The 24,799-nt window shown below is 53.7% G+C and overlaps 1 protein-coding gene across 1 annotated transcript in view; it reads left to right on the forward strand.

Annotated features, from left to right (window-relative positions):
• The window catches only part of CEP72 (centrosomal protein 72), a 35,089-nt gene that overhangs the window by 5,819 nt on the left and 4,471 nt on the right, over positions 1-24,799 (forward strand). Inside the window, exons 2-10 of the mRNA XM_003263189.4 lie at positions 1,137-1,264; positions 2,327-2,519; positions 6,510-6,618; positions 12,080-12,258; positions 14,594-14,806; positions 16,549-16,850; positions 18,192-18,327; positions 19,511-19,707; positions 22,839-22,965. Coding sequence (XP_003263237.2) covers positions 1,137-1,264; positions 2,327-2,519; positions 6,510-6,618; positions 12,080-12,258; positions 14,594-14,806; positions 16,549-16,850; positions 18,192-18,327; positions 19,511-19,707; positions 22,839-22,965 — 1,584 coding nt within the window. The remainder of the gene's footprint in view (positions 1-1,136; positions 1,265-2,326; positions 2,520-6,509; positions 6,619-12,079; positions 12,259-14,593; positions 14,807-16,548; positions 16,851-18,191; positions 18,328-19,510; positions 19,708-22,838; positions 22,966-24,799) is intronic.

Genomic DNA, 24,799 nt, shown 5'->3' on the forward strand with positions numbered 1-24,799 from the left:
CATCTCAAAACAGAAACAAAAAAACCAAAACATATTCTAAAACATAAATGTTCCCAGGAAAGGATTGACGTATTCAGATCTAAACTGCCTTTTTGGTTATGGAAACTTTCATCTTGTAGTTAACGTTGATGTAATGACTGCTTATGGGGTGCGCGGAGCTTGCACAGCCCAACCACAGTTGTAACAGGAGGACAGCAGAGAGGTTACCCGGCTAGTGGGTTTCAGATGGTGATGGCTGCAAGGGGTGACAGAATTGAGCAGCCAGAAGTGGAGGCGGGAGATGGTTTAGAAAGTGTTCCTGGGGAGAGACGGTTTTGGAGGGAGAGGCAGTAAAGGTGGGAAGAAGCGTGTGGGCTTGGAGGTATTGTAGAGATAAATATAAGCTGAAACTTCAGGTACGTTCCTTGCTTGTCAGTGCTGATATTCCACCTCCAAAGGAATTGCACTGGGTTCTAGGTGCCTCTTTCAGATTACGAGGGTACATATCTCTCCAAGAAAAGCTGAAAATACAGAAATGTGTAAGGGGGAAAATAAAGGGATTTATTCCACAATAGGACACTTGTGTTAACATTTGTCCTTCAATCTTTTTACATATACTGTTAGAGGAAGAAATGTTTTGAATGACCCTTGTCAGGCACGGTGAGGAAGGCTTTATTCAGAACCATCGAGGTGGGCCTGGGGCCACTGCGCTGGGATTTTGCAGTGGGGGAGAGAGATGGAGCTCAACTCCAAGTACAGCAGGGGCCTGGGGGTAGTTTATAGCCGAGGGTCAGGGCAGGGGCAGTGGATGGCAAATGACTGAGAGGACACGTGAGGAATAAGGGGATTTGGGCTAAACCGACCGAACAGGATTATTGCATAAGAGAGGCCAGGGTGACCAGACACCACCTGTGGGATCTGGGGATGAGGAACCTGAGCAGATACTGAGGGTGGGGGTTTTGGCTGCACTAAACTGGACTTTACAAGGAAGGGCACAGATGGCCGAGGAGAAGATTCAGGAGCCTGAGTAAAGTTGAATTAAACCAAGAATCTGTGTCAGTTTCTACTCTATATCCAAACACCAAGAACTTGACTGTTATTATAATAATTGTTTGCAAAATAAAAGATTAAAATCTCATAATTTTTTTTATTCTTAGCTGAGCTTCGGTCATTGTCTATTCCTGGAACTTACCAAGGGAAGATTACCCACCTGGGACATTCTCTGATGAGTTTAACAGGTCTGAAATCTTTGGATCTCTCGCGCAACTCCTTGGTTAGTCTGGAGGTAAGTTTTAGGTCTCTTTCTTAAAAGAAAATTTATTGCTATCAACATCAGTGGAAAGTCCATTCACAGCAGAAACGGAGTCTGTTTTGTAACCCTCTGCTTACACCTGTAAACGGTACACTTTGTGTTGTGTTTTTTGTGTTTACCGTGGGCTACATTTCATACACATCACGTTACGTTGTGTTGTAGCCCTCTGATGACGATGGTTATATCTTTAAAGGAAATGAAATGAGACCCCTGAGACTTAGTGAGTGGCAGTGCAGTGGGCCTGGGGCTGCCTCCTGGGCCCCTGGCGGGGTCACCCTGGAGGGAGATGCCTAGGTGGTGGTGAGGGGAGCTGTGCACACCTGCCATGGCCTGATTGGCGCAGATAGAACCGTGGGATACGCCTGCCCCGGGCGTGGTGCCTGAGCATTATGGAGGCCGCGTCTGACACCAGCTGGGGAGTCTGCTCCAAGTCAGATGGGGACCCAGCCCAGGCTGCACCCAGTGCTGCCTCATCTTTCCCCCTTCCCAGGCCTCAGCTTTCTCATCTGTGAAGGGGGGGGAGGGCCTCCCTGATGGTTCTCACCTGTAGGGTGACGTGTGGATTAAATGAAATTGTGCGTGTAAATCACTCAGCTTGGTGCTCACTGAGGCCTCAGTAGATACTAGCTGTGCTTAGTTGCATTACGCCGTGGCACATGTGGGTTCCATAAACGATCATCTCACCACGTGGGCCGCCCTGATGGTTCTCACCCCATAGGGCGGCATGTGGATTAAATGAAATTGTGCGTGCAAATCACTCAGCTTGCTGCACACCGAGGCCTCAGTAGATATTAGCTGTGCTTAGTTGCATCACGCTGCGGCACATGTGGGTTCCATAAACAATCATCTCACCACGTGGGGCCCAGAGAACTTCACAGATAAGAACATGTTTCATTTTTCTACTTTTGCTGGTAATGACATGTATTTATTGCAAATGCCTTTATTAAGTTCGTTGGTCAGTGTGTGTTGCTGGCTTATTTCACTGTGTATTTCTTTTTTAAAGTGTGAACAAATTCACTGTTTTCCTGTTGACAGGGCATTCAGTACCTGACTGCGTTGGAGAGTCTCAATCTCTACTACAACTGCATCTCCTCGTTGGCAGAAGTGTTTCGGCTCCATGCCTTAACCGAGCTCATGGATGTGGACTTCCGGCTGAACCCTGTGGCGAAGGTTGAGCCTGACTACCGCCTTTTTGTTGTGCACCTGCTCCCCAAGCTCCGGCAGCTGGGTAGGCGTCAGGCAGGGCCATGCTCACGCTTTTGTCCCCGCGGGGTATGGGAGTCGTGGGTGGGTATCTGTGTGCTCAACGTCACATGCTTGATTCCTTCTGGAACAGGGAGTTGGTTTTCTACACTGATGGCTTGAGTTCCTGCAGACACACAGCTCTAGCAGCCTCGTGTCTGGACAGGACAGTGCTGGAAGGAGAGCACCCTGGGAGGGCGCAGGGCTGGGGCCGTGGGAGCACAGCCCTGGACCAGGCTGCCCTGTCCTGTTCCGGCGCTCTGCGTCATGGCTGCTGGACTTGGGCACGTTCCTGAACATCTCCTGTCCTGTTTCCTCTCATAGCACCTGGGCATCATCTCAGGTGCAGCTAAACAGGACACTGCCTGGTTTTGCCCCACTTGGAAGCACACAGGACAAGCAGATCATTGTCCCCCAAGCCCCGCCACTGGGACAGGGTCGGGAGGGGACGTGCAGTGACCTTTGGATCATGCTCCTGAAAGAAAAGGGTTTCCATGACAGTCTTGTAGGCAGAACTTCCAGGGCCCCCACAGCGATGCCCAGTAGGGAGGGTCCCTGGGTTGGAGCAGCCACAGGTCACCTTCCCGTCTGCCTCCTGCCTCCCCGGAGGCATTGTTGCTGTTGCCGTTGCTGTGAGCGCCTGGTGGTGCCTCTGCTGACCCTACCCCAAGTCACAGATCCAGGAGAGAGCTGGGGCCTCAGCCCAGGGGCACACTGACCAGAGTCCATGGGGGAAGAAGAGGGTGCAGGGTCTCTTACCTCAGTCCTCCTGTGTGAAGTGGGGGGATAAGAATGCCGTGTTGACATGTCGTGGTGGGGAGACCTGAGTTAATATCTGTAAGCTCCCAGACTGCCCAGCATGGCCAGGGGCCTATAAACGTTCACTGGTTATTTCTGTTGTTAGGGTCAGACCTACCATGCACCGCTGTTCAACACCTGCCCCTCCTACTAAGAACCTAGGACCTTATCAAAAACAAAAGAATCACAGAGTCCCAACTATCTTGTTAGAACAAAAGACCAACAGAATCACAGAGGACAGAACACTTTCTCCCACTGCGAGTGCCCTGAACAGGCTGTTTTCCACGGCTGTGGGAGCATTCAGGTTCTTTTAGAGAACTGAGATTTGTATGTCAATTTCAAGTAAACAGCAGCTGAAGGAGGCCCCGCAGCTGAAGCACGTTGGTGGGTGATGTGCCCAGCCCCTGGGTAATGTCTGTTGTGGGCGTCGGGACTGAGGGCCAGCTGGGGTTTTGCCACCCACCAGATGAACACCCGGCAGCCGTCACCCTGTCAGCCCCGTCAAGTTCATGTGCAAAGCTGCACGCAGGAGGTGGGAAAACGGGTGGAGGAGCGCCTGGGCGCCTCAGCGAGTAGACTGGGCAGGCTGTCTGGGGCCGTCGTGGAGCCATGCAGGGCCATGTCACCTCATCATAGGGAGGGCTGGCCTGTGGTGTCTTGACGGTGATGTGATCACGCGTGTGTTTGTAAATGGAATTCTCACATTTTATTTAATTTTTGGGACATAGTCTCGCTTCGTCGCCCAGGCTTGAGTGCAGTGGCGTGATCTCAGCTCACTGCAACCTCCACCTCCCGGGTTCAAGCAATACTCCTGCCTCAGCCTCCCAAGTAGCTGAGATTACAGGTGCGTGCCAGCATGCCCTGCTAATTTGTGTCTTTTTAGTAGAGATGGGGTTTTGCCATGTTGGCCAGGCTGGTTTCAAACTCCTGGCCTCAAGTGATCTGCCCACCCTGGCCTCCCAAAGTGCTGGGAATACAGGCGTGGGCCACTGAGCCTGGCCAAATTCTAACATTTTAAACTGCACTGCTTTGCTACTTGGAGAAGCTTCTGGAGATGCTGGAAAGAGCTGTCTGTCAGCACGCAGCACACACAGGCTCTGTTTGGTGATAGTGTAGGTTAGTGGTATGGGTTGAAATGTTTCAAGGAGTCCTCTTGTGAGAATGCCCCAGTCTGCCACAGTTTGACCATTTTTTAGTAACTAACGATCAAAACAATTTTTCTCTGACCTTCTGAAAGTGACTTGAGAAGCTGACAGTATCCCTGGGTCCTGGTGGACTTTGCTTCTGCAGGAGTTCAGCTACCCTGGGCACTGGGGGCCGGCAGTTGGCAGTGGCAGGAGCATCGGATGGGAGGGCAGCGACTGGGGGTGCATTTGCTGCTCTGCAAGGGCTGGGAGGCGCTCAGGGTGTCTGTGTGGCCAAAGTGAGACCTAGCTCCCAACATCACTGTCAGGGAAGACCCTGGCTCACCCGCTCATGTGGCAAGTGCTGGGCCCTGGACAGGCCCTGCTGCTGGCCTTCCAGAGCCTGAGCAGTGTGGTTAGAGTTCTGTGCTGCAGCTCTTGGCAGCAAGGAGCGCCTCCTTGGGAGCATGCGGCGTGCATGCGTGGTGCTGGCCACCTGAGAGCCTGGCTGCGCTGCCTGACGCTCTGTCCCCTGGGATGGGGCTATGGGTATTAACAGTGGACCCCCCCCAAGACACACTGTCTGTTTCCAAACCCAATTAGGATTTTGCTGTTTAATTGTAAGAGGTTTGGGAGGAATAAGCGCCTGGTTTGTAGCGTTTATTTGGCTGATTAACCAAGTAACTCATAAACAGTTGAGTTTGGCTGTTTCAGGAGCTACAGTCCTTATTCTGGATAATTTTTGGAATCTTCAGTTCTAAATCATTGCCTCTGTCATCCAAGTTTTAGATTCAGAATCTTAGTGTTTCTACAGAGAAGGAACACAACAGTCTTGCCGCACGTGACAGATGCTTCCAGCAGTGGCGCTGGCAGTCAGAGGCACTGCGGGAAGCACGGAGGCGCTGGGCCCCGGGACAGCCTGCTGCCCCGCGTGGTGCCTCCCAGAGGGGCTCGGTCCTTGGCTCCGCCAGGGTCATGGAGAGGCTCTGGTGGTGGAGGAGGCAGATAGCAAGGGCCTGCGTGTGGGGTGGAGGTGGCGTCTGGGGAGACTGCGCCAGCAGGAGAGGGTGGGCTTGGGGTGAAGGTGGGTTTGCAGTCGGCTTCGGACGTGCTGCGTTAGAATTTACACAACAGTCAAGAGGAACGTTCTTGGAGTGGGGATTTGGAACTGACTCAGCAGTGAGGCAAAGTCTCGGTGGGCAGAGAGCTACGCGTTGTTAGTGCAGGGCGGGTGAAGGCTGGGGTGGAACGGTTGCGGGATGGTGGGGTCGGGGGGCAGGTCTCCTGGCGCACGTGTCTCCTGGGGACGTCCTGTGTGCTGGGTGGAGAGCGCCCCAGGTTGCAGAGGCCTCTGACTCAGCATCTTTGTGTGATTATCAGAATTCCTCTGTTTTTCTGCTTTGAACATTATATTGCGCTATTACCTACTCATTTCTTACTGTGATTCTATGGTTTTCAGGGCGTGCTGTAGGCTAAATGGAGGCAGCATGGGAACTTGTCACAGAATTCACGTTACAAATGGGGGTTAAGATGTGTTGCAAGTTCCAAAGCGCCAAGGTTGGAGGCCTGGGGACCTTCTTATCTTCGGGGATTTACATGAGGAAGCTCCAGGAGTTCTTGGGTGGGGAGCCTGGTGGCCCCAGGTACGCACGTCCCTGAGGCCCAGCCCTAAGCACAGACCCAAAAGGCCTCCTGGAAGTTGCAGCCTCTCGGGCTGGGCAGGCTCCCTCCGTGGAGGCTTCTCTGGGTTACCCGAGTGTGACTTGAGGATCCCACCCCGCACCCGGTGTGCACTTTAGAGAAAGGGTGTGCGTGTGTGTGTGCGGCTGCTCCTGTGCGCAGCAGTGAGCTCTGAGGGACAGGCGGCCTCAGCACCACGCTGGGCATCTCCGGGAAGCTGTGGGACCACCAGAGCCCAGCATTCCGGTGCTAGGTCAGCGGGAGCAGGGCTGGCCCTGAGGGGATGGACACCCTGCCCTGTGTAGATGCCCCAGGGTGGATGCAGCCGCCCGCCACTTGCCACCTGCGCAGTCTTCTGTGGCCTTTTCTTCTAGACGATCGCCCCGTGAGAGAGAGCGAGCGGAAGGCTTCCCGACTGCATTTTGCATCAGAGGACTCACTCGACTCAAAAGAGAGCATCCCAGCTTCTTTGAAAGAGGGCAGGTATGAACGGAAGTGCCACGGATGCCCAGAGTGTTTCTGACTGGCCTGCCATCAGGAGGATTAACTGAACGTCATTCACTGTGTGCCAGTCACTCTCCAGGGGCGGACACCAGGAGGGAGGAAGGCAGAGCCCGGCTAGCGGGGACTCAGTGGACGGTGGGACGGGGCTGCTCTCCTGTTCTCCACATTCCTAGGAGTTATTTCTAATATTGAAACTGTTGATTAAGGTAATATGTGTAAAATCAACTCAGCAAAGGGCTTGTCATGTCCCTCTTCCCGGGGCTGGCAGCTCTCACGTCTGTGGTTGCCTCTGCTTCTAGCTCTCGCTTCAGTTACTTTCTTAGCTGCCCGTCCAACCAAATCCCATTTCTGGCCGTGAGCACATTCAGCAGGACCCGCCTGCCTGGATGGAGGAGGACTCCTTCCTCCCCTGCCCTTTGTGTGACGGTGCCGGGATGCGCCCTCCTGTCTCCCTCCCCGTGGCTGGTGCTGGTGAGGCGGCCTCCGGAGACCGTGGGCGTGTGTGTGAGCCGGGCCTGCTTCCCCTTGCAGCCCCAGCCCTGCTGCCTGCATTTCTATGTTCGGTTGATAGTATCTGCGTGTATCCCAAAACCCTAGAGAGACTTCGTGCTTTGTTTATGGGTTGATTCAAGGGGCAGAAATCAGTGGACTCTGTCTGCATAGCCGTGGGAAGTGGTCGGATTGTACACTTTCTTGAGTACCGTTTGTCTTGTCTGAGGCTTTTAATCAAATCTTTTTTTTCTTGTGTGAGGTGCCTCTACTCATCTTAAACTCCTAGTGCACGGGTCAGTCAGCTTTTTTGTGTGATTGTTTTGGGCCCTGGAGGCTGCGTGACCTGTCCCATCCTCTTAGCTCTGCCTTTGCAGGGCAGAGGCAGCCAGTGGCAGTACAGAAGCCAGGACGGTGTGCCCGTAAGATGCCCGCCCACAGCGCAGGCAGGGGCCCCATTTGGGCCGTTTTTTGCTGACTTCTGTTCCAGTGTCTCCGAAATGGCTCTGCGTCCTTGGAATCGCCTCTTCCCTCAGATACCGGCCCTGCAGCCCCCCCCACCCCATTTCAAACCAGACTACTTGCTGCGTGGACAGCGGCACTCTAGTACCTGCACCTTCTGCTCATGTGAGCCGTGCGGGAGAAGCTGTTCCGTGCCCCTCCTGGCTGCTGGTGGTCTATGCAGCCGCTGGTGTTGTTTGTCTCGGAGGGCCTCCCTCCAGCCCCTGCTCTCACAGGCCGTCTTCCCCTGTGTCTCTTCACAGAATCTCTCCTCTGTGCCTGTCTCTGCGGGGCCAGGTTTCCCCTTCTTAGAAGGACACCAGTGATCATGGATCAGGGCCCACCTTAATGGCCTCATGGTAATTTGATTGCCTCTGTAAGACGCTGTTTCCAAGAAAGGTTGCATTCCCAGGCACTGGGTTAAGGACTTCAACATATCTTTTGGGCGGGAGGTGGGGGCGTGCACAGCGCCACTCCTGACTCCTGGAATCCTGCGCCCTGGCTGTCATCGGCGGAGGGTGGGGGGGGGGGGGGCGTGCCACCAGCGCCACTCCTGACACCTGGAATCCTGCGCCCTGGCTGTCATCGGCGGAGGGTGGGGGGGGGTGGGGGGCGTGCACAGTGCCACTCCTGACACCTGGAATCCTGCGCCCTGGCTGTCATCGGCGGAGGGTGGGGGGGGGTGGGGGGCGTGCACAGTGCCACTCCTGACACCTGGAATCCTGCGCCCTGGCTGTCATCGGCGGAGGGTGGGGGGGGGTGGGGGCGTGCACAGTGCCACTCCCTGGACCTGCACCCTGGTGGAGATCCTGCACCTGCACCCTGGCTGTCATTGGCGGAGGGTGGGGGGGTGGGGGGGGCACAGCGCCACTCCTGACACCTGGAATCCTGCACCCTGGCTGTCATCGGCGGAGGGTGGGGGGGGTGGGGGGCATGCACAGTGCCACTCCTGACTCCTGGAATCCTGCACCCTGGCTGTCTTCACTTGTTAGTTTCATGAGGTTTTCTTGTGGATTCTTTGTCATTTTTTACGAGAAAATCATGTCATCTGTGAACAGTTTTATTCCTTCCGGATCGGTATACCTTTTATTTCCTTTTCTCATCTTACTGCCTTATCTGGGGCTTCCAGCATGACGTTGGGAAGTCTGGCGAGAGGGAGCATCTTGCCTCACCTCCTGTCTTGGTAGGAGAGCATCTGGTTTCCAGCGCAGCCTTGCGCCTGCTGACCATGGATGATAGGTGTTGTCTTCACACAGAGAAGGCTGTCTTCTACTCCCAGTTTGCTGAAAGGAATCATGAAGGAGTGTTACATTTTGTCAAATGCTTTTTCTGCATCTATGATGTGATCTTATGATTTTCTCCTTCAGCCTGTTGCTTTGAAGGATTTTCAGGCATTGAACCAGGCCAGGCACAGTGGCTCACACCTGGAATCTCAGTGCTTTGGGAGGCCAAGGTGGGAGGATTGCTTGAGGCCAAGAGTTGGAGACCAGGCTGGACAACATAGTGAGACTCTGTCTGTAAGAAAACTTTTTTTTTTAATTAACTGGGTATGGTGGCGCGTGCCTGTAGTCCCAGCTACTCGGGAGGCAGGAAGACCCCTGAGCCTGGGAGTTGGAGGCTGCGGTGAGCTATGACCGCACCACTGCACTCTAACCTGGGTGACAGAGTGAGACCCTGTCTGTAAGAGAAATAGAAGTCAGTGTTGAGCCAGCCGTGCATACCTAGAATAAATCCTGCCTGATCGTGGTATGGAATTCTGTTGGATTGTTGGATTCAGTTTGCTGATTTTTTTATTGAGGACTTTTGTGTCTATTCATAAGAGATACTGGCCTGTGGTTTTCTTGTATTGTCTTTGTCTGGTTTTGGTTTTAGGGTCATGCTGACCGCATAGAATGAGTTAGGAAGTCATCTCTCTGCTTCCATCTTCTGGCAGATACTGTAGAGAATTGATATACTTTATTCTGTACAGTGAGCCCATCTGGCCTGGTACTTTCTGTTTTGGAAGGTTATTAACTATTGACTTGATTTCTTTAATAGAGATCTCTACAGTTTGTCTGTTTTGGCAGATGGTTTCTTTCAAGGAACTGGTCGTCTCATCTGAGTTGTCACGTTGGTGGGTCTAGATGGACGTTCATCACATTCTTTTCTTTGTTTCCCTTTTAGTGTCTCCGGGATCTGTGGTGATAACCCCTCTTCCATGTCGGTTACTCATGTTTTCTTTTTTCTTAGTTACCATTTCCTTTGCGTGTTATGGATTTTGAACTTTTGGATTAGGGCTGCTAAACCTGTACCTGGAACTCAGGCTGGCATTTCCACAGCTACCCTTGAGCTGGGAGAGGGGAGCAGACTCGGCGGGTTAGAGTGTCACAGTCACAGTCTGTACTGAAAACTGGCTGTTTTCCTGCACAGTTGCTAGCTGGGTTCTGAGTTCCAAAAAAGCTCATTCTGATACCTTTTCTTGTTTTTTATATAGTTGCTTTTTATGAGGGCTAGAATTTGGAGCTCTTTTCTTTGCCATTTTTTGCTGACACCACTCCAAATACATTTTTATTCTGGTTACGAGATTGTTTCAAATTTTTTCTCTTTTGTTATAATACATATAGGAATAAAGGAAGCACATATTCCGTGTGGTTGGAAATGCTTTATTCTAGCCAGAAAATAGTAGTTTACTTGGCTTCACATTTACTTATATTAAAACTTCACAGTAGTATTTGATTGGTGTAAAAGTCACAAACATCACAGAAACTGATGAAAAGAAAGGGAGTAAAAGTCTTCGCCTGCCATTCACGCTGCTGACCGTGACCAGCGGCAACGTGTGGATGCACTTTCCTGCTTTCTCAGGGTGCGCGCAGACACGGAGCGCCACGCAGGGTGCGCGCAGACACGGAGCGCCACTCAGGGTGCGCGCAGACACGGAGCGCCACTGCACGTAAGATTACTCTTTATACCACACGCGACTTTTAACCTCTAGGTGATGAGAACAGAATATGCTTTGTACCAAAGTGGCACAGACACGAGGGTTAGTGATTGACACACCCGCCTGGTCGTCTTTGTGGACGTTCAGAATCATTGTGTCCTGGTGTGGAAGCTTCAGTCATGGATTCTCTCACTTGAGATTGTCCACAGTTCCCGTCTGTGAATTATCACGGAGATGAGAGTGTAAGATGACATGGGTCAATGTCCGTATGGCACAGGGGAGGTGGGGGATGCCCACAGAACTGTGCTCAGTGTCAGGCTTCAGGGAGGTCCCGGCCCCAGGACCCAGCCCCGTTCTTTGTGCGGCGTTCCGGAGAACTCAGGTCGCAGGCCCCGGGGAGTGGGACTGGCCTTGGGTGGACCAGGTGTTGTATCATGAGCCACTCACAAAAGCAGCGTTCCTGGTCACTGCCCTTGGGTTTGTCTTGTGTACATATCTCTTAACTGCCTTTGTTGGAAACAAGGTCCCCTTTGAGCACATTCTTCTCTGTATAGAGGGTCACCATGCCAAGGTGGGTCCTATTCTGACACACCTCTGACTTCAGCCATTATGGAAACATTCTCCCTGAATGTGAAAGTGGACATTTGGAACACTTAACTTTCTTGATCACATGTATCTCCTTGGGGATGTGCTAGGAAAAGCGTAATTTGAATTTTAACCTGCATAACAGGTTAAAGACATAGCAGAACAGAACCTTCCAGAACTTTAATTTTTGAACCAATCCTGGTGAGGTTCTGTCCAGTGCCGGGATTTGGCCCAGTCTTGGTGGGGTTTTGTCCATTGCTGGGATTTGGCCGTGTCCTGGTGGGGTTTTGTCCAGTGCAGGGATTGGCCTGTCCTGGTGGGGTTCTGTCCAGTGCAGGGATTTGGCCGTGTCCTGGTGGGGTTCTGTCCAGTGCAGGGATTTGGCCGTGTCCTGGTGGGGTTTTGTCCATTGCTGGGATTTGGCCGTGTCCTGGTGGGGTTCTGTCCAGTGCAGGGATTTGGCCGTGTCCTGGTGGGGTTCTGTCCATGCAGGGATTTGTCCCAGTCCTGGTGGGGTTCTGTCCAGTGCAGGGATTTGGCCGTGTCCTGGTGGGGTTCTGTCCAGTGCTGGGATTTGGCCCAGTCCTGGTGGGGTTCTGTCCAGTGCAGGGATTTGGCCGTGTCCTGGTGGGGTTCTGTCCAGTGCTGGGATTTGGCCGTGTCCTGGTGGGGTTCTGTCTAGTGCTGGGATTTGGCCCTGTCCTGGTGGGGTTCTGTCCAGTGCTGGAATGCTGTCATGTTATCATGTTACCTGGCTGTTGCTCACCGATTGTCCTTGGTGAGTCCCTCTTTAGCATCACTGTAGTGGAAGCAACAAGACCACTGCCCCACATTTGCAGTACACTGCTTCCCTCAGGGACCGTGCAGGAATTTTCCTTCTCGAGGTCTGCGTGGGCCGGAGCATACGGCTGGCTTGAGTGATGCTGATGAGTTTGCTTTTCCTTACAGACCACACCACCCCAGAGCCAAGTGCACCGAGGCCTCGGCCAAGCAGAGCCTGGTCGTGGACGTGGATGATGAGGCAGTCCTGAACCTCATTGCAGAGTGCGAGTGGGATCTCGGCAGGCCTCCTGGGAGCACGAGCTCCAGCCGGAAGGAGCGTGAGGCCGACTCTCGTGGTTCCCAAGGTGCACTGCTCATCTGCCAGGACACCAGTGGGGCCGCTGGCTCTGGGATATATATAGTTGTCACTGGCCTTGGAGTCCACAGTTGCACTTTTTGTGGGACTTACCTTGAAGGGTAGGATCTTCATGATGTGTCTTTGTGTGCTTTCGAATGCCAGCCATTTGGACTACAGAGTTACAAAAGGAGAAAGTTAACGTATTTGAGTATAGATAGTTATACTGCATGATGGTTTAAATTGTATCCTTCTGAGATCACAGGAAAAGGCAAACTGTCTAAAATAGACAAGAAGCCTAGTATCCTGTGGGAAGTGGGGCTGACATCTGAGGCAGCTGCAGGGGGGCATTGTCACTGAGCTTGTAGGAAACCCTGAGCTCAGGCCGCCACTTGTAGACCTTTAGATCCCAACACGGGTGTCACGGAGACTCCATTGCCCGGTGGCACCGCCCTCCACTGGGATGTGCTGATAGGCTTTAGCTTCATTTATTCCACCTCCATTGTGAGTTTCTGAGAACTTTTCATGGAAACAACAGGTGGAGACCTGAGTTTGGGCTGAAGTCTTAGGTTCATCTGTGCAAGGACATCTGTCCTGCGGCAGCGGTGCCCGAGCCGTGTCCTTGCCAGCACTGGGTGCTGAGTCCTTTAATCTTAGCTGCTCTGTCAGGGGGTTGTGGTCCCTGTTTATGGCTTTAATTTGCATCCCGCTGCTGTTGAAATACTGGCCCTGCCTGTCTCTTCTCTTCTCTCCGGGTCTGCCCACCTTTGTTCTGGGGTTGCTTCTCTTAGTATTGAGTCTTAAGAGATCTTGGTTTTGACACAAGCTCTTTCTCAGGCACAAGGGCTGCCCATTTCCTCCCTTCTGTGGCTGGCCTTTTCATTTTCTGAACAGTGCTTTAAAGAGCACAAGTTTTAATTTGAGTACAGTCCAGTTTATGAAGGACACAAGTTTGTTTTTTGTTTTGTTTATTTTGAGATGGAGTTTTGCTCTGCTGCCCAGGCTGGAGGGCAGTGGCACGATCTTGCTCACTGCAGCCTTCACCTCTCAGGTTCAAGTGATTCTCCTGCGTCAGCCTCCCGAGTAGCTGGGACTACAGGCGCCCGCCACCATGCCCAGCTAGTTTTTATTTTCAGTAGAGACAGGGTTTCACCATGTTGGCCAGGCTGGTTTCTGACACTCCTGACCTTGTGATCCACCCGCCTCAGCCTCCCAAAGTGCTGGGATGACAGGGTGAGCCACCGCGTCCGGCTGAAGGGCACAAGTTTTAATTTCACTCCAGTCCAGTTTATGAGTACTTTCCTTTGATGGTTTGGGCTTTTGTGTGCCCTGTAAAGGAATCTTTGTCCACCGCATGATCATGAAGATTTTCTCCCATGTTTCCTTACACACGTCCCATAGTCTTAGTGTCTAGGTGTACAGTTCACTTTTTGGAGCTTTTGTGTGTTTTGTGAGTTAACGGGTCAAGACATCACCCCTACATGTACAGTTGTCTCTGTATCCACTGGTTTTGAATCTCTGGAGTCAACCAACCGTGGATCAAAACTATTTGGAAAAAGACAAAAAAAATTACAGTACAGCAATTAAAAATAATACAGTACAACTATTTACACAACGTTTATTTATTTTGTATTTTTGTAGAGATGGAGTCTTGCTATGTTGCCCAGGCTGGATTCAGACTCCTGGCTCTGGCAGTCCTCCTGCCTCAGCATCCTCGACCGCAGGCATGTGCCGCTGTGGCCAGCTACAGTAGCATTTACGTTGTGTTATGTATCCTAAGTAGGCAAGAGATGACTAAAGTATACGGGGGGATGCATGCAGATTATACACAGATATGCCATTTCACCTAAGAGAGTTGCATGTCCTTGAATCTTGCCAGTCCTGGGGGTTGCCTGGAACCAGTCCTCTGTGGAGACTGAGGAATGACTGTACGTCCAGTTGTTCTGTTGCCTGTTGTTGACAGAAGTACATCCAGTTGTTCTGATGTCTTTTGTTGAAAAGACTCTTTTTCCTCATTTAGTTACTTGACACCTTTGACCTGAGACTGTCTGGACTCTCTCTTCTGTTTTGTGCATCAATTTGTCTGACTTTGCTCCACTTCATGCAGCTTAATTCTTGCAGCCTTGTCCTGAGTCTGGCAGGCGAGTGGCGCCAGTTTCCAGTTCCAAGCTCTCCTGCTGTTAGAAGTCACTGTGGATTCACTCTGGTGTCACCCAGCACGTGATTAACCCCTCAATCTAACAGATACCATACACTATTCAGAAGCTTAAAATGTAATTTTTAATGAAATAAAACTTTTACAATATTTTATGAAATATTTTATTTACAATATTTTAATAAAATAGAATCCAGACATCTGTTGAGCCCGCAGTTGGTACAGTACCAGTGTGGGGACTCCAGGAAGCAGGGCCGTGAGACGGGGAGGAGCAGCTGCAGAGGGTGCTGTCTGGAGAAGGTGCCTTGGAGCTGGCTCTGTAGAGAGCTCCCACCACCATCCAGAGCGGAGCCGGAGGCCTCCCATGCTCCCGGGCCACACGCGTACTTCACCCCACTCCCAGGTACTTACGCGTGTCTTAGTGTGTTTTCTGCTGCTGTAACAAAACCACAGACTGAGTAATTGATAAAGAACAGAAGCTTATGTGGCTCGTGGTTCTGGAGGCTGGGAAGTCCAGGAGCACAGTGCCAGCAACTGGTGCTGGTTTCCTGTGGCACATGGTGCAGGCAGAAGCAAGCTCAAGACAGAGAAATGGAGCCAGACTCATCCTGTATCAGGAACCCAGCCCTGTGTCCCTGAGGGCTGGCCCTGTGACCTGTTCACCTCTTAAAGCCCCCCCCCCCACCCCCTGCTTAATACTGTTACAATAGCAATAAGTTTCCAGCTTAGGAACTCTGGGGGACTCCTTTAAACCACAACAACATGAAATCCCTGTCAACTCTTACTCCCTTCAGTTCCTTTTTAAGTAGTTAAATATTTTTCACAACATTTGCTTTTACTATGAAATTTCTCCTGTTCTCTTTGTATTTATTTGTTTGTGGAACTCTCCAAAATGTCTTTGGAAAGAATGCAGCACATTGAAATTTATAATCCATTCATGGTTTAGATTCATGGTTGGTAAATAGGTGTTTTTTCTCTGCATGTGTGTGTGCACACCCTCACCCTCTCACTAACGCACACACACTTTCTTTGAAGTGTATGGGCCCAGGTTATGGCAGTAGCTACATTTTGAAAATCAAAGGCGAGAAAAGTTAACCAAGAGCATCATGTGATACCATGTGATGGCCACCTATGTGGCTAAGTATCAGAAAACCTCCTGCCACGAGCAGGCCGGACACGGTGGCTCACGCCTGTAATCCCAACATTTTGGGAGGCCGAGGCCGGCGGATCATTTGAGGTCAGGAGTTTAAGACCAGCCTGGCCAACATGGTGAAACCAGGTCTCTACTAAATATACAAAAATAGCTGGGCATGGTGGTGGGCGCCTATAGTCCCAGCTACTCAGGAGGCTGAGGCATGAGAATGGCTTGAACCTGGGAGGTGGAGGTTGCAGTGAGCCTGGATGACATCACTACACACTCCAGCCTGGGCAACAGAACAAGACTCCAACTCAAAAAAAAATTGAAAAGAAAGAGAAACCTTGTCTTGAGTGACCCTGGCACCTCCTGGAAGCTTGTTCATGCCCAACTGGTGAGAGGGCAGGGGACCTAGCCAGGTTGTCTGTCAGCCGCTGAAGGACGTGGTGGGTCATTTTGAGTTGTGCAGGCTGTGGTGGAGGCCAGGGCTGTGCCCATTTTGTGCCTTCTCCTGCCTTCATTGTCCTTCCACAGACAAGTTCACCCTCCCCTGGGTCTTGTGTGTCCTGGGGGCTTGTGGTTGGTACAGTGCACAGGACCCACCACTTTATGGACCATCAGTCTGTCACTTCGCCTGTCTTCAGAGATGGAGGTGTGCTTAGACGTTTGGAACGCTTTGTTGAAGCGTATTGCACATCGGTCATCACGGGGTGAACATGCTAAGCTGGGTGGTCCATGTCTGCTTCATCCAGACTCCCCCAGAGTTTGCGTGTTAGCACGTGTGCCCTGGTATGCCCCTTTCCTCCCTCGGCACCCTCCTTCTGCGTGTGTCTTCGTGCAGATGTACGGATGTATGTATGCATGTGGATAGGTATGTGTGTACATATGTAAGCGTGTGTGTCCATGTGCGTGTGTACATGGGCACACACATGCCTTTTAAAAGTTACAGTGGTGAACACTGCGCCCAGAGAATTTGGCCTGACGTGGGTCCCGTCCTCTCTGTATTGCAGTCTCTGTGGATACCGAGGACTCGGCCTCTTCTCAGGAGTTGGATTTGTCAGCAGAAATGTTGCCTGGTACCCTGCCAGCCCCCGGAAAGTGCAGGAAGCGAAGAATGCCTGGGGGAAGATTCCAGGCGTTTTCAGACCAGGAGGGTCTGGGCTGCCTGGAGAGAACTCATGGGTCGTCCATGCCCGAGGAGAGCCTGAGTAGACAGAACAGCTCAGAAAGCAGGACCGGGAGGACCTTGTCTCAGCCTGAGGCCTCGGAGACTGAGGAGCAGAGGACTCGGAGCGTGACTGACACCAGAGAGGTGAGAGAAGGGCTGGGGGGCAGCAGGCCCACGGCGCGCCCTTCCTAATGCGGGGCTGTTGCGGCTTTGGCGATGCCGTAATTACGCCTACGGCACTGACCGTGTCCCTTCCTAATGTGGGGCTGTTTACGGCTTTGGCGATGCTGTGATTACGCCTACGGCACTGACCGTGTCCCTTCCTAATGTGGGGCTGTTTACGGCTTTGGCAATGCCGTGATTATGCCTACGGCACTGATCGTGTCCCTTCCTATTGCGGGGCTGTTTACGGCTTTGGCAATGCCGTGATTACGCCTACGGCACTGACCGTGTCCCAGGATAAAGGGAACCATTACACTTAGGTTTCCAGGGTGCTTGCTGCTGCGTTTTGTTGGACGCGTGCCTCTGTGCCACACGCTGCTCCTGCGGTGCTGTTCTGAGTGGAAGCCCCAAGGTGGGGAGAGGGGACTCTGCCTTACAGCGTACAGGGTGTTTGTCTCCAAAGTTGGAATCAGGCATCTTGGCCGGCTGAGCCATTGATGACCCTGTCGTGAGGGGAGGATCCTGGAGGTCATTGTGAGGAGAGACCGAGTCGCTCCACCCTCAGGGTGACCTAGAGGCCAGGGGGACAACTGGCAGAGGCCCAGTCAGAGGCATTGAGACACGCCTGCTGTAGACATGAGTGCAGACCACCCAGAGGGGAACAGGCAGGCTGTCACTTGGTACTTGCCACAACGAGGGCTTCAGATTCCAGGCAGACAGAGGAGCGTGAAGGTGCAGAATTGTGGGATGGGAAGGGAGGCATGGCGGGAGCTAGAGGCGGCTCCCTGGCAGCACGGGGTAGGGGGGGCCCAGAGCTGGGTGGGGTGTGTTTGACGTCCCCAGCAGGTCCTGAGCTGGAAGGAGGCAGAGGTGGGGAGGTGGGCGGTGTGTTTCAGGGTTATTGTTTGACTCCGGGCTGTTGCTGGGGACAGCGTCTGGCACCCTCTACCAGCCTGACTGTGGGCGCAGGCTGCTTCCTGGGCAGCTCCCTTTGAACACAGGCTCTGACCACGGCCTGGGCATGTCTTCTGCTTCCCTGTCTGGGTTGAGGGAAGGAGTCTGGGGCCTGCTTGAGTTGGGAACGTGTGGGCCCCATCCTGTCCTGTCATCAAGACTTCACTCGTCCAGGACTGGTGCACCTGGCTAAGCCTCACTGGGCAGGCACTGCTGAGCCGCCCCCCACAGGCTCAGGGCTGGGGCCTTAACGGCATCTGCCCTCCCCTCTGTGGTGCGAGGGCATCCCAGGGTGCGCTTGGGGCACTTGCTGGCATTCAGGACCTCAGTTACTGACTCACTGGCCTCATGATTTTGTTTCCATCACAGCCGTCTCCTGGGTCACACTCGACTCTATCTGAGAAGAAGACGGCCCTGCAGGCGGCGCTCCTGGAGGCACTCTTGGACCTGGTGGACAGGAGCTGGGGCGGCTGCAGGTCCCTGCACAGCAATGAGGCATTCCTCGGTGAGTCAGGGCGGCTGCTGCTCTTGCCCTCCAGGCAGCGTCTGTGTGGGTTCCAGGGTCCTCTGTGTGTGGTGACCTGGGAGTCATCTCAGCCCCAGGTGTCCTGCATCCCCTCGCACGAGCGCGTGGTGGTTCCACGCCTGGGCCCTCCCTGGCAGTCTCCGCCTCTCACAGCGGCCAGGGCTCTTGGGAGGCACCACGTGGTCCTGGGCCTGTGGGTCCCCCACTGTGCTCTGGGGTGTTGGGGGGCCTGTCACCTCATTTTGCTCAAAATGTTGTCCAAAGGGGCTTGGTTCTGATGGCTGTGTTCACGTGGGGATTTGGAGTTTGGAAGCTGCTCAGCATCTTCTCCCCCGACTCAGACGTGTAGCCTGTGCCGGGCCTGGATTGCAGAGCTTTTGGTTGTCGTGGGGCCCAGGAGGGTGGTCCCTCCCCAGAGAGGACTTGGGTCTGTTTGATTCTGCCAGGCAACCTGTACATGAGCACACTGGGGCCTCCCTCATCTGGGGTCACACTGGGAGACCAGGAGATGCCGTGTCCCCGGTGGCACCTTCTCTTTGTCCTGCAGCCTGGGGTGTGGCCGTGTGTGTCCCTCAGGAGCCTAGCCAGTGTGCTCCTCCTGGCAGACCCTGGGCACGGCTCTGAGCTGTCTGAGTGCCCCTCGCAGTGTTATAGCCCCTCAACTCCTAGAATGAGGACGCCCTGCAGTCACAGCCCACCCAGACCCCAGCCCCATAAACCTCCCCTCTCCCTAGGCTGGTGTCCTGCGGGAGCCTCCTGAGCTTGTCATCGTCGGTGGCAGGGGGACTGTCCCAGGCCCAGGCCGCTGTCCCAGTGTGGAGTTGCCAGCTGTTGTCTGCACGGCAGTTTCCACACAGGGCAGTCGGTGCTTGTGGAAGGTGCAGCGAGTTGTGGCGGCACCATTGAAACCTTGAGACGTGGCGGCCCCTGGTTGCCCCTTTTCTTGGAGGTCACCTCTTCTCTTTCTGCAGTTCCCACCCTGCCCGTGTGTGGACGCACAGAGGCTGAGGTGGTTTTGTGGCACCAACACCCCTTTCCCCCCTCCCTGCCTGCCATCTTTTTGAGGCATCATCTGTGTGATTCAAAACATACTGAGCCGATTTTGTTTATATTTCATCCTTTAAGCCTAAGTGCTAACGTAATATTTGATTTTCACTCCTAGCTCAGGCAAGACACATCTTGTCATCTGTTGAAGAATTCACAGCAGCTCAGGACGGCTCTGCGATGGTGGGTGAAGACGTCGGCTCCCTGGCTCTGGAGAGTAAGTCCCTGCAAAGCCGCCTTGCTGAGCAACAGCAGCGGCACGCCCGGGAGATGAGCGAGGTGACGGCGGAGCTGCACCGCACACACAAGGAGCTGGTGAGCCTGCCCTGGTGCTGTGTCTGTGTCCATGTGACTGGGGGAAACGCGGCTCTGACTTCAGGAACGAGGGCAGTTTCTCGATGCCACACTGTCCCAACCGCCATCTCTGCAGCCCCACGTCTCCCCTCCCTGCCCGGGACCCGGCCACCCCCTGGAACACAGCCTGCCCTGTCTCACAACAGGCCTGGAGCACTTTGGAGACAGCAGTGGCGCTGGCCACCTTCTCTCCCCGGGCCCCAGGGACCCTCCACCATTGGGCGGTGCCGGGTGCTGCGACAGCCAGGCCTGGACATGACTTTGTCTTGCTGAACCGTCTCAGGGCCTCAAACTGGAGACAGCTGAGGCCACTCTCCTTTTATGAAGGAGATGACGGCCAGTGTCCCATGGTGAGCTGGGGCTACAGGGCAAGTTACCCCAAAATGAGCAGCTGAAAACCCCCATTTATCACCTTGGATTTCTGTGTGTTGGGCCTCAGGCTCAGCTCCGCCAGGCGCGTACGGCTCCGTCTCAGCTGTGGGCCGGCACCGCCGTCTCATCTGAGGCCTCATGGGACAGGATCCTCCCAGGCTCCCTCCATGCTGCAAGGGCCTCCCCACGGGCTGCTAGCATCCTTAGGACACAGAGCTGGTGGTCAGAGAGCCACACCCAGACAGAAGCCACCCTCCAGGAGTCCGGGTGTGAGGGCAGAGCCACGTGAGGATGTGCACACCCAGGGGGCCTTGTCAGCGTCTGTAAAATGGGAGTGAAGTTGGCCCAGGACGGTTTCGAAAACTGCCTCTGAACTTGTCTGACAAGTACATACTGTCTGTTTCGTGGGACCCTACATCTCAGAGATCCCACACAACGCTTCCTCTTTAGAGAAGAAAAAACACAGATGGCAAAACAACACAGACAGCCTTTGTTTAAATGCACGTGCCCCCCCACCCCCCACCGTCTGGAAGCCTCTGCATGTGGCCTTCATCTGGAAGCCTCTGTATTTAAACACACGTGGGCCTCCTCCATCTGGAAGCCTCTGTATTTAAACACACGTGGGTCCCCTTCCCCCGTCCAGAAGTCTCTGCATTTAAATACACAGGGCCTCCCCCATTCCAGAAGTCTTTGTATTTAAATACACAGGGCCCCCCCTTCCCCCGTCCAGAAGCCTCTGCATTTAAACCAACGTGGCCCCTCCTCTGGAAGCCTCTGGATTTAAACACGTGTGGCCCCCCATCTGGAAGCCTTTGTACTTAAACACATGTGACCCGCTGTCTGGAAAGTGAGCTGGGCGCCATCACTGATGATGTCTTTTCTGTGGGATGCAGCCAGGCACACCCCTTGCCCTTCTGAGCCTGGGACCAGATGGAGCCAACAGGCGGAGCCCGAAGGTGTGCCAAGCGCCAGTGCCACTGGTGGTGGGAGTCACGTGCAGCTATGGCCACTGTGGATGCCTGCTTTTTCGCCCTCTGCAGTTTGCCTAACCCCGTCCCTCGGGGCAGTCCTGGGCCGCGGGACAGAACAGCCCCGGTTCCCTGTCAGGGTGAGTGATCCGGAAGAATCTGGCAGCCCGAGCCCCGCGGGTAAGGAGCAATCAGCACGGTCAGGAACCTGGTGGAGGGAGCAGCCGGGCAGGCTGGTGGGCACTGCCTTCCAGGGAGGCGCACATGTGTCACTCCAGAAGCACCCAAGTTTACTCTGCCACGTGAGGACGCTCATCCCTCGGTCACATGATCCTAGACCTTGCTTCCTTTGGAAGCTGTAGTCGGGTGTCCTGAGGCAAGGTGGCCCCACTCCCAGCTGCTGTGCCTGGCACAGCCTCCGAGGCAGATGGGCTGTGCTAAGCCTGGGTGCAGTCGGTCCTCTGTTCCCTGCACCTGCCGTGGCCTAGACACCAAAAAATAAAAAATTAGCCAGGCGTGGTGGCGTACTCCCGTCATCCCGGCTATTTTGAGAGGTAGAGGCAGGAGGCTCAGGCATTGGGGGCTGCAGTGAGCTGTGATTGCTCCACTGCCCTCTAGTTTGGACGACAGAGCGAGACTTTGCCTCAAAGAAACAAATGAAAAAGAGCTGGGAGCTCACAGCCCTGCCTTGGGAGCTCACAGCCCTGCCTTAAGAGCTCACCTCGTCCTTGGGAGGCAAAATCATGAGACGTGGCGCTGCCAGGAGCTTTCTGGACGACCCAAAGCACCATGCAGAGGGCAGGTCTTGCTGGTTGGCGCCACTGCAACAGACACCTTGAGGAGAAGGCCGCGAAATGAAGAACTGGCCAAGATAAGCCTGAGGGGAATGGTCTCAGACCCAGCGATCAGCTTTCACTGTGGGCGTCGGGGGCCTGGCGGGCGCATGCATGCTGAGGGGGCTGTCGGCAGGTGGGCTCGCGGAGCAGAGAAGGACGAAGCAGCGATACCCGCAGCACGAGGCTTCTGCTGCACAGACTCGGGCGCTCCCTCCCCTGGTGGCAATGAGCTGGGGCCTGCTCAGCACCCCCGGCCCCAGGATGTGCCTGCTGGTGCCTGAGAGAGCAGCAGCCAGGTGAGACGGGATCTCTGGGGACCCTGGCCGCAGCTGCTGGCAGCTTGGATGGCTCACACCTCACCAGGCACCCTGGGGCCGGGGTGGGGCAGAGGCTGCCATGTGGCTACAGGCATGGCCCTTTCCCCTCCTCTATGACAGCTCGTCCGTGCTCCGGGTCTTCTCCATACTTTGAGGATATGAAAGGAGCCAGAACAGAAGGGGGTTCCCGCAGGGCCACTGGTGCCTCACACTGGCACCAAGGCCTGGGACCTGCAGTGTCTGTGAGGGCGTCCTGGAAGAGGCAGGGTTCCCCCAGCCGCCAGTGGCTGCCCTGCCCAGCATCAGGCCTGCAGGTCCCACTGTAGAACATGTCTCAGGGAGACTCAGGAGTGGGGTTCTCACAGGGCTGGGGTGCTCCTTTCCATCCGTCACTGCCCCCTCCCCTGAGGGTGCTGCAGGGCTGGCAGGGCGGGCTGGGAGCAAGGAGATGCACCGTGAAACCGAATTAGTGCTCTTCACGTCATGACTCCAAGTATGCAGGAGGAACCCTCTGGGGATTCTCAGGGTTCAGTTTTCTTTTCTATACGCATTTTACTGAATTTGACTTGTGCATTTAAGTGTATTTTCTGTGTCCCCAGGATGATTTGAGACAACATTTAGATAAATCTTTGGAAGAGAACAGTAGCTTAAAATCAGTTTTGTTGAGTATGAAAAAGGAAGTGAAGAATGCAGACACTGCAGCCACGTTAAATTTGCAGATCGCTGGTAAGTTGATCGTGTATTTGGTCACTTTGTAAACTTCAAGTGTTCAAATGTGCCTAGGTAGACTTTGTTTTAAATTCCTCACTGAGGGAAGTGAGCAGCAGCAGACGCAGTTGGTAAGTGGGGAGCCGAGCCCCTGCCTTGCTGGCTGGCATGGAGGCTGCCTCGGCCGGAGTTTGTGGCACACGCGTGTGTCTGGGGCAGTCCTGGCGTGCATGTAGGAGGCAAAGCCACCCCTGTCCTCACCCTGCCCGGCCGTCCTCCCCTCAGCACAGGGTGTCAGGGCTGCAGTTGCTGGAGTGGCCTGGTCACTGTGGGGTTCGCTGCTCCTGTCTGGTGTCCTCCCACGGTTGTGCTGCCATCGAATTTGGTGAATGAGCCTGTTGCCCAGCGTCTCAGCATTCCAGATTCAGGTTGCATTTCTGGTGAACCGTGTCTCTCCCGAGCAGGCCTGCTGTGGTCACTGTTTTGTCCAGATCCAGATCTTTCTCATTTCCCTCTCTTCACTTTTTTTGTTCTATTTTGCGGTTTTTACAAAAGTGTATTCAGTATTTCAAGTTTAGATACCTGGATTTTAAATAAGGAAATGCTGATGGAGTCTGCTGTCCATGGTAACCTTCTTGGTGTAGCATGGAGTCTCTTGGAAATTTTAACTGATACTTCCCTGAGGTTGGCAAGTGGAGCATCTTTTCCTGGTCTCAGGGGCTCACACACTTTTTCTCAAAGGCCAGGTAGTAACCGTTTCAGGGTGTGTGGGTCTCACGGTGTCTGTCCCAACCAGCCGTGGCCTTTGCGGCAGGGAGGCGGCCGCGGATGAGGCCTGTGGCTGCTCTGTCTCCTCTGGGGCAGCGTCTCCTCGGACCTTTCGCCCGTTGGTTTTTATTGGGTTGTTTTATCGAGCGGTAAGAGTTCCTTAGAGTCTTCTTTTTTATTTATAAATTTTGCTTTTCTCTCTTCTGTTTCTTTAAGATATTGTTATATTTACAACGGCTCCTTGAATAACCCTGTCCATTCAACAACATTTCATCGTAAAGGTGATGAGAAAAAAAAAATCAGTTCTCTGCCCGGGAGAACTGTGTGTGTGGTTTGCTCTCCCGGCTCTGTGGGCTTTCTCTGGGTGCGCTGGTTTCCCCCCGTGCCCCAAAGCTGTGCACGCCAGGGCGTTGGCGTGTCTGACCTGTCCCGTCCCGAGTGAGCGCAGGCACGAGCCGCCCTGCCGTGCGATGGCATCTGATCAGGGCTGGTTCCCACTCCACGCCCTGAGCTGCTGGGATAGGCTGCAGCCACCTCTGCCCCTGAACTGGAACAACAGAGTAAATAATGGTCTAACTTGTTTTTATTACTCGGTCTTAAATGTATGCATAGCTCCCATTTATTTTCACGTTTAATGTTAGAGGTATTTTGGTCTTTGGTGGTTTGGTGATGTTCTTGTGACTAGAAATTGCTGTGTGAGCGTCACTCCTGCTCCCGTCAGCAGCCTGTGTGGACGGTGAATTCGCCTTCGTTACGCTGTGTGAGCGTCACTTGCTCCCGTCGGCGGCCTGTGTGGACGGTGAATTTGGCTTCGTTCCACGGCAGTCGCTTTGCTTCGTGGCCGTTTCTGGAACCATCAGCACGAAGCAAGGACTTTCTGGACTTTCTGTTAGACTCCTTCTTAGCCTTCACTTCCAGTGTGAATTTTTTCTTTTATTGCGAATTCTTCCCTGAGTTCAGAACCCTCTTTTCTGACATTTCTGATTATGACTTACGTTGTTTTTTCGTTTCTTCTGTCATTTCCTTTTTGTCTCGTAGGGATATTCTTGTGCCCTAACCCTTTGCCTTACAGAAACTGAGATTT

Source organism: Nomascus leucogenys, chromosome 6 (genome assembly GCF_006542625.1).
Source record: "Nomascus leucogenys isolate Asia chromosome 6, Asia_NLE_v1, whole genome shotgun sequence".
NCBI lineage: Eukaryota > Metazoa > Chordata > Mammalia > Primates > Hylobatidae > Nomascus > Nomascus leucogenys.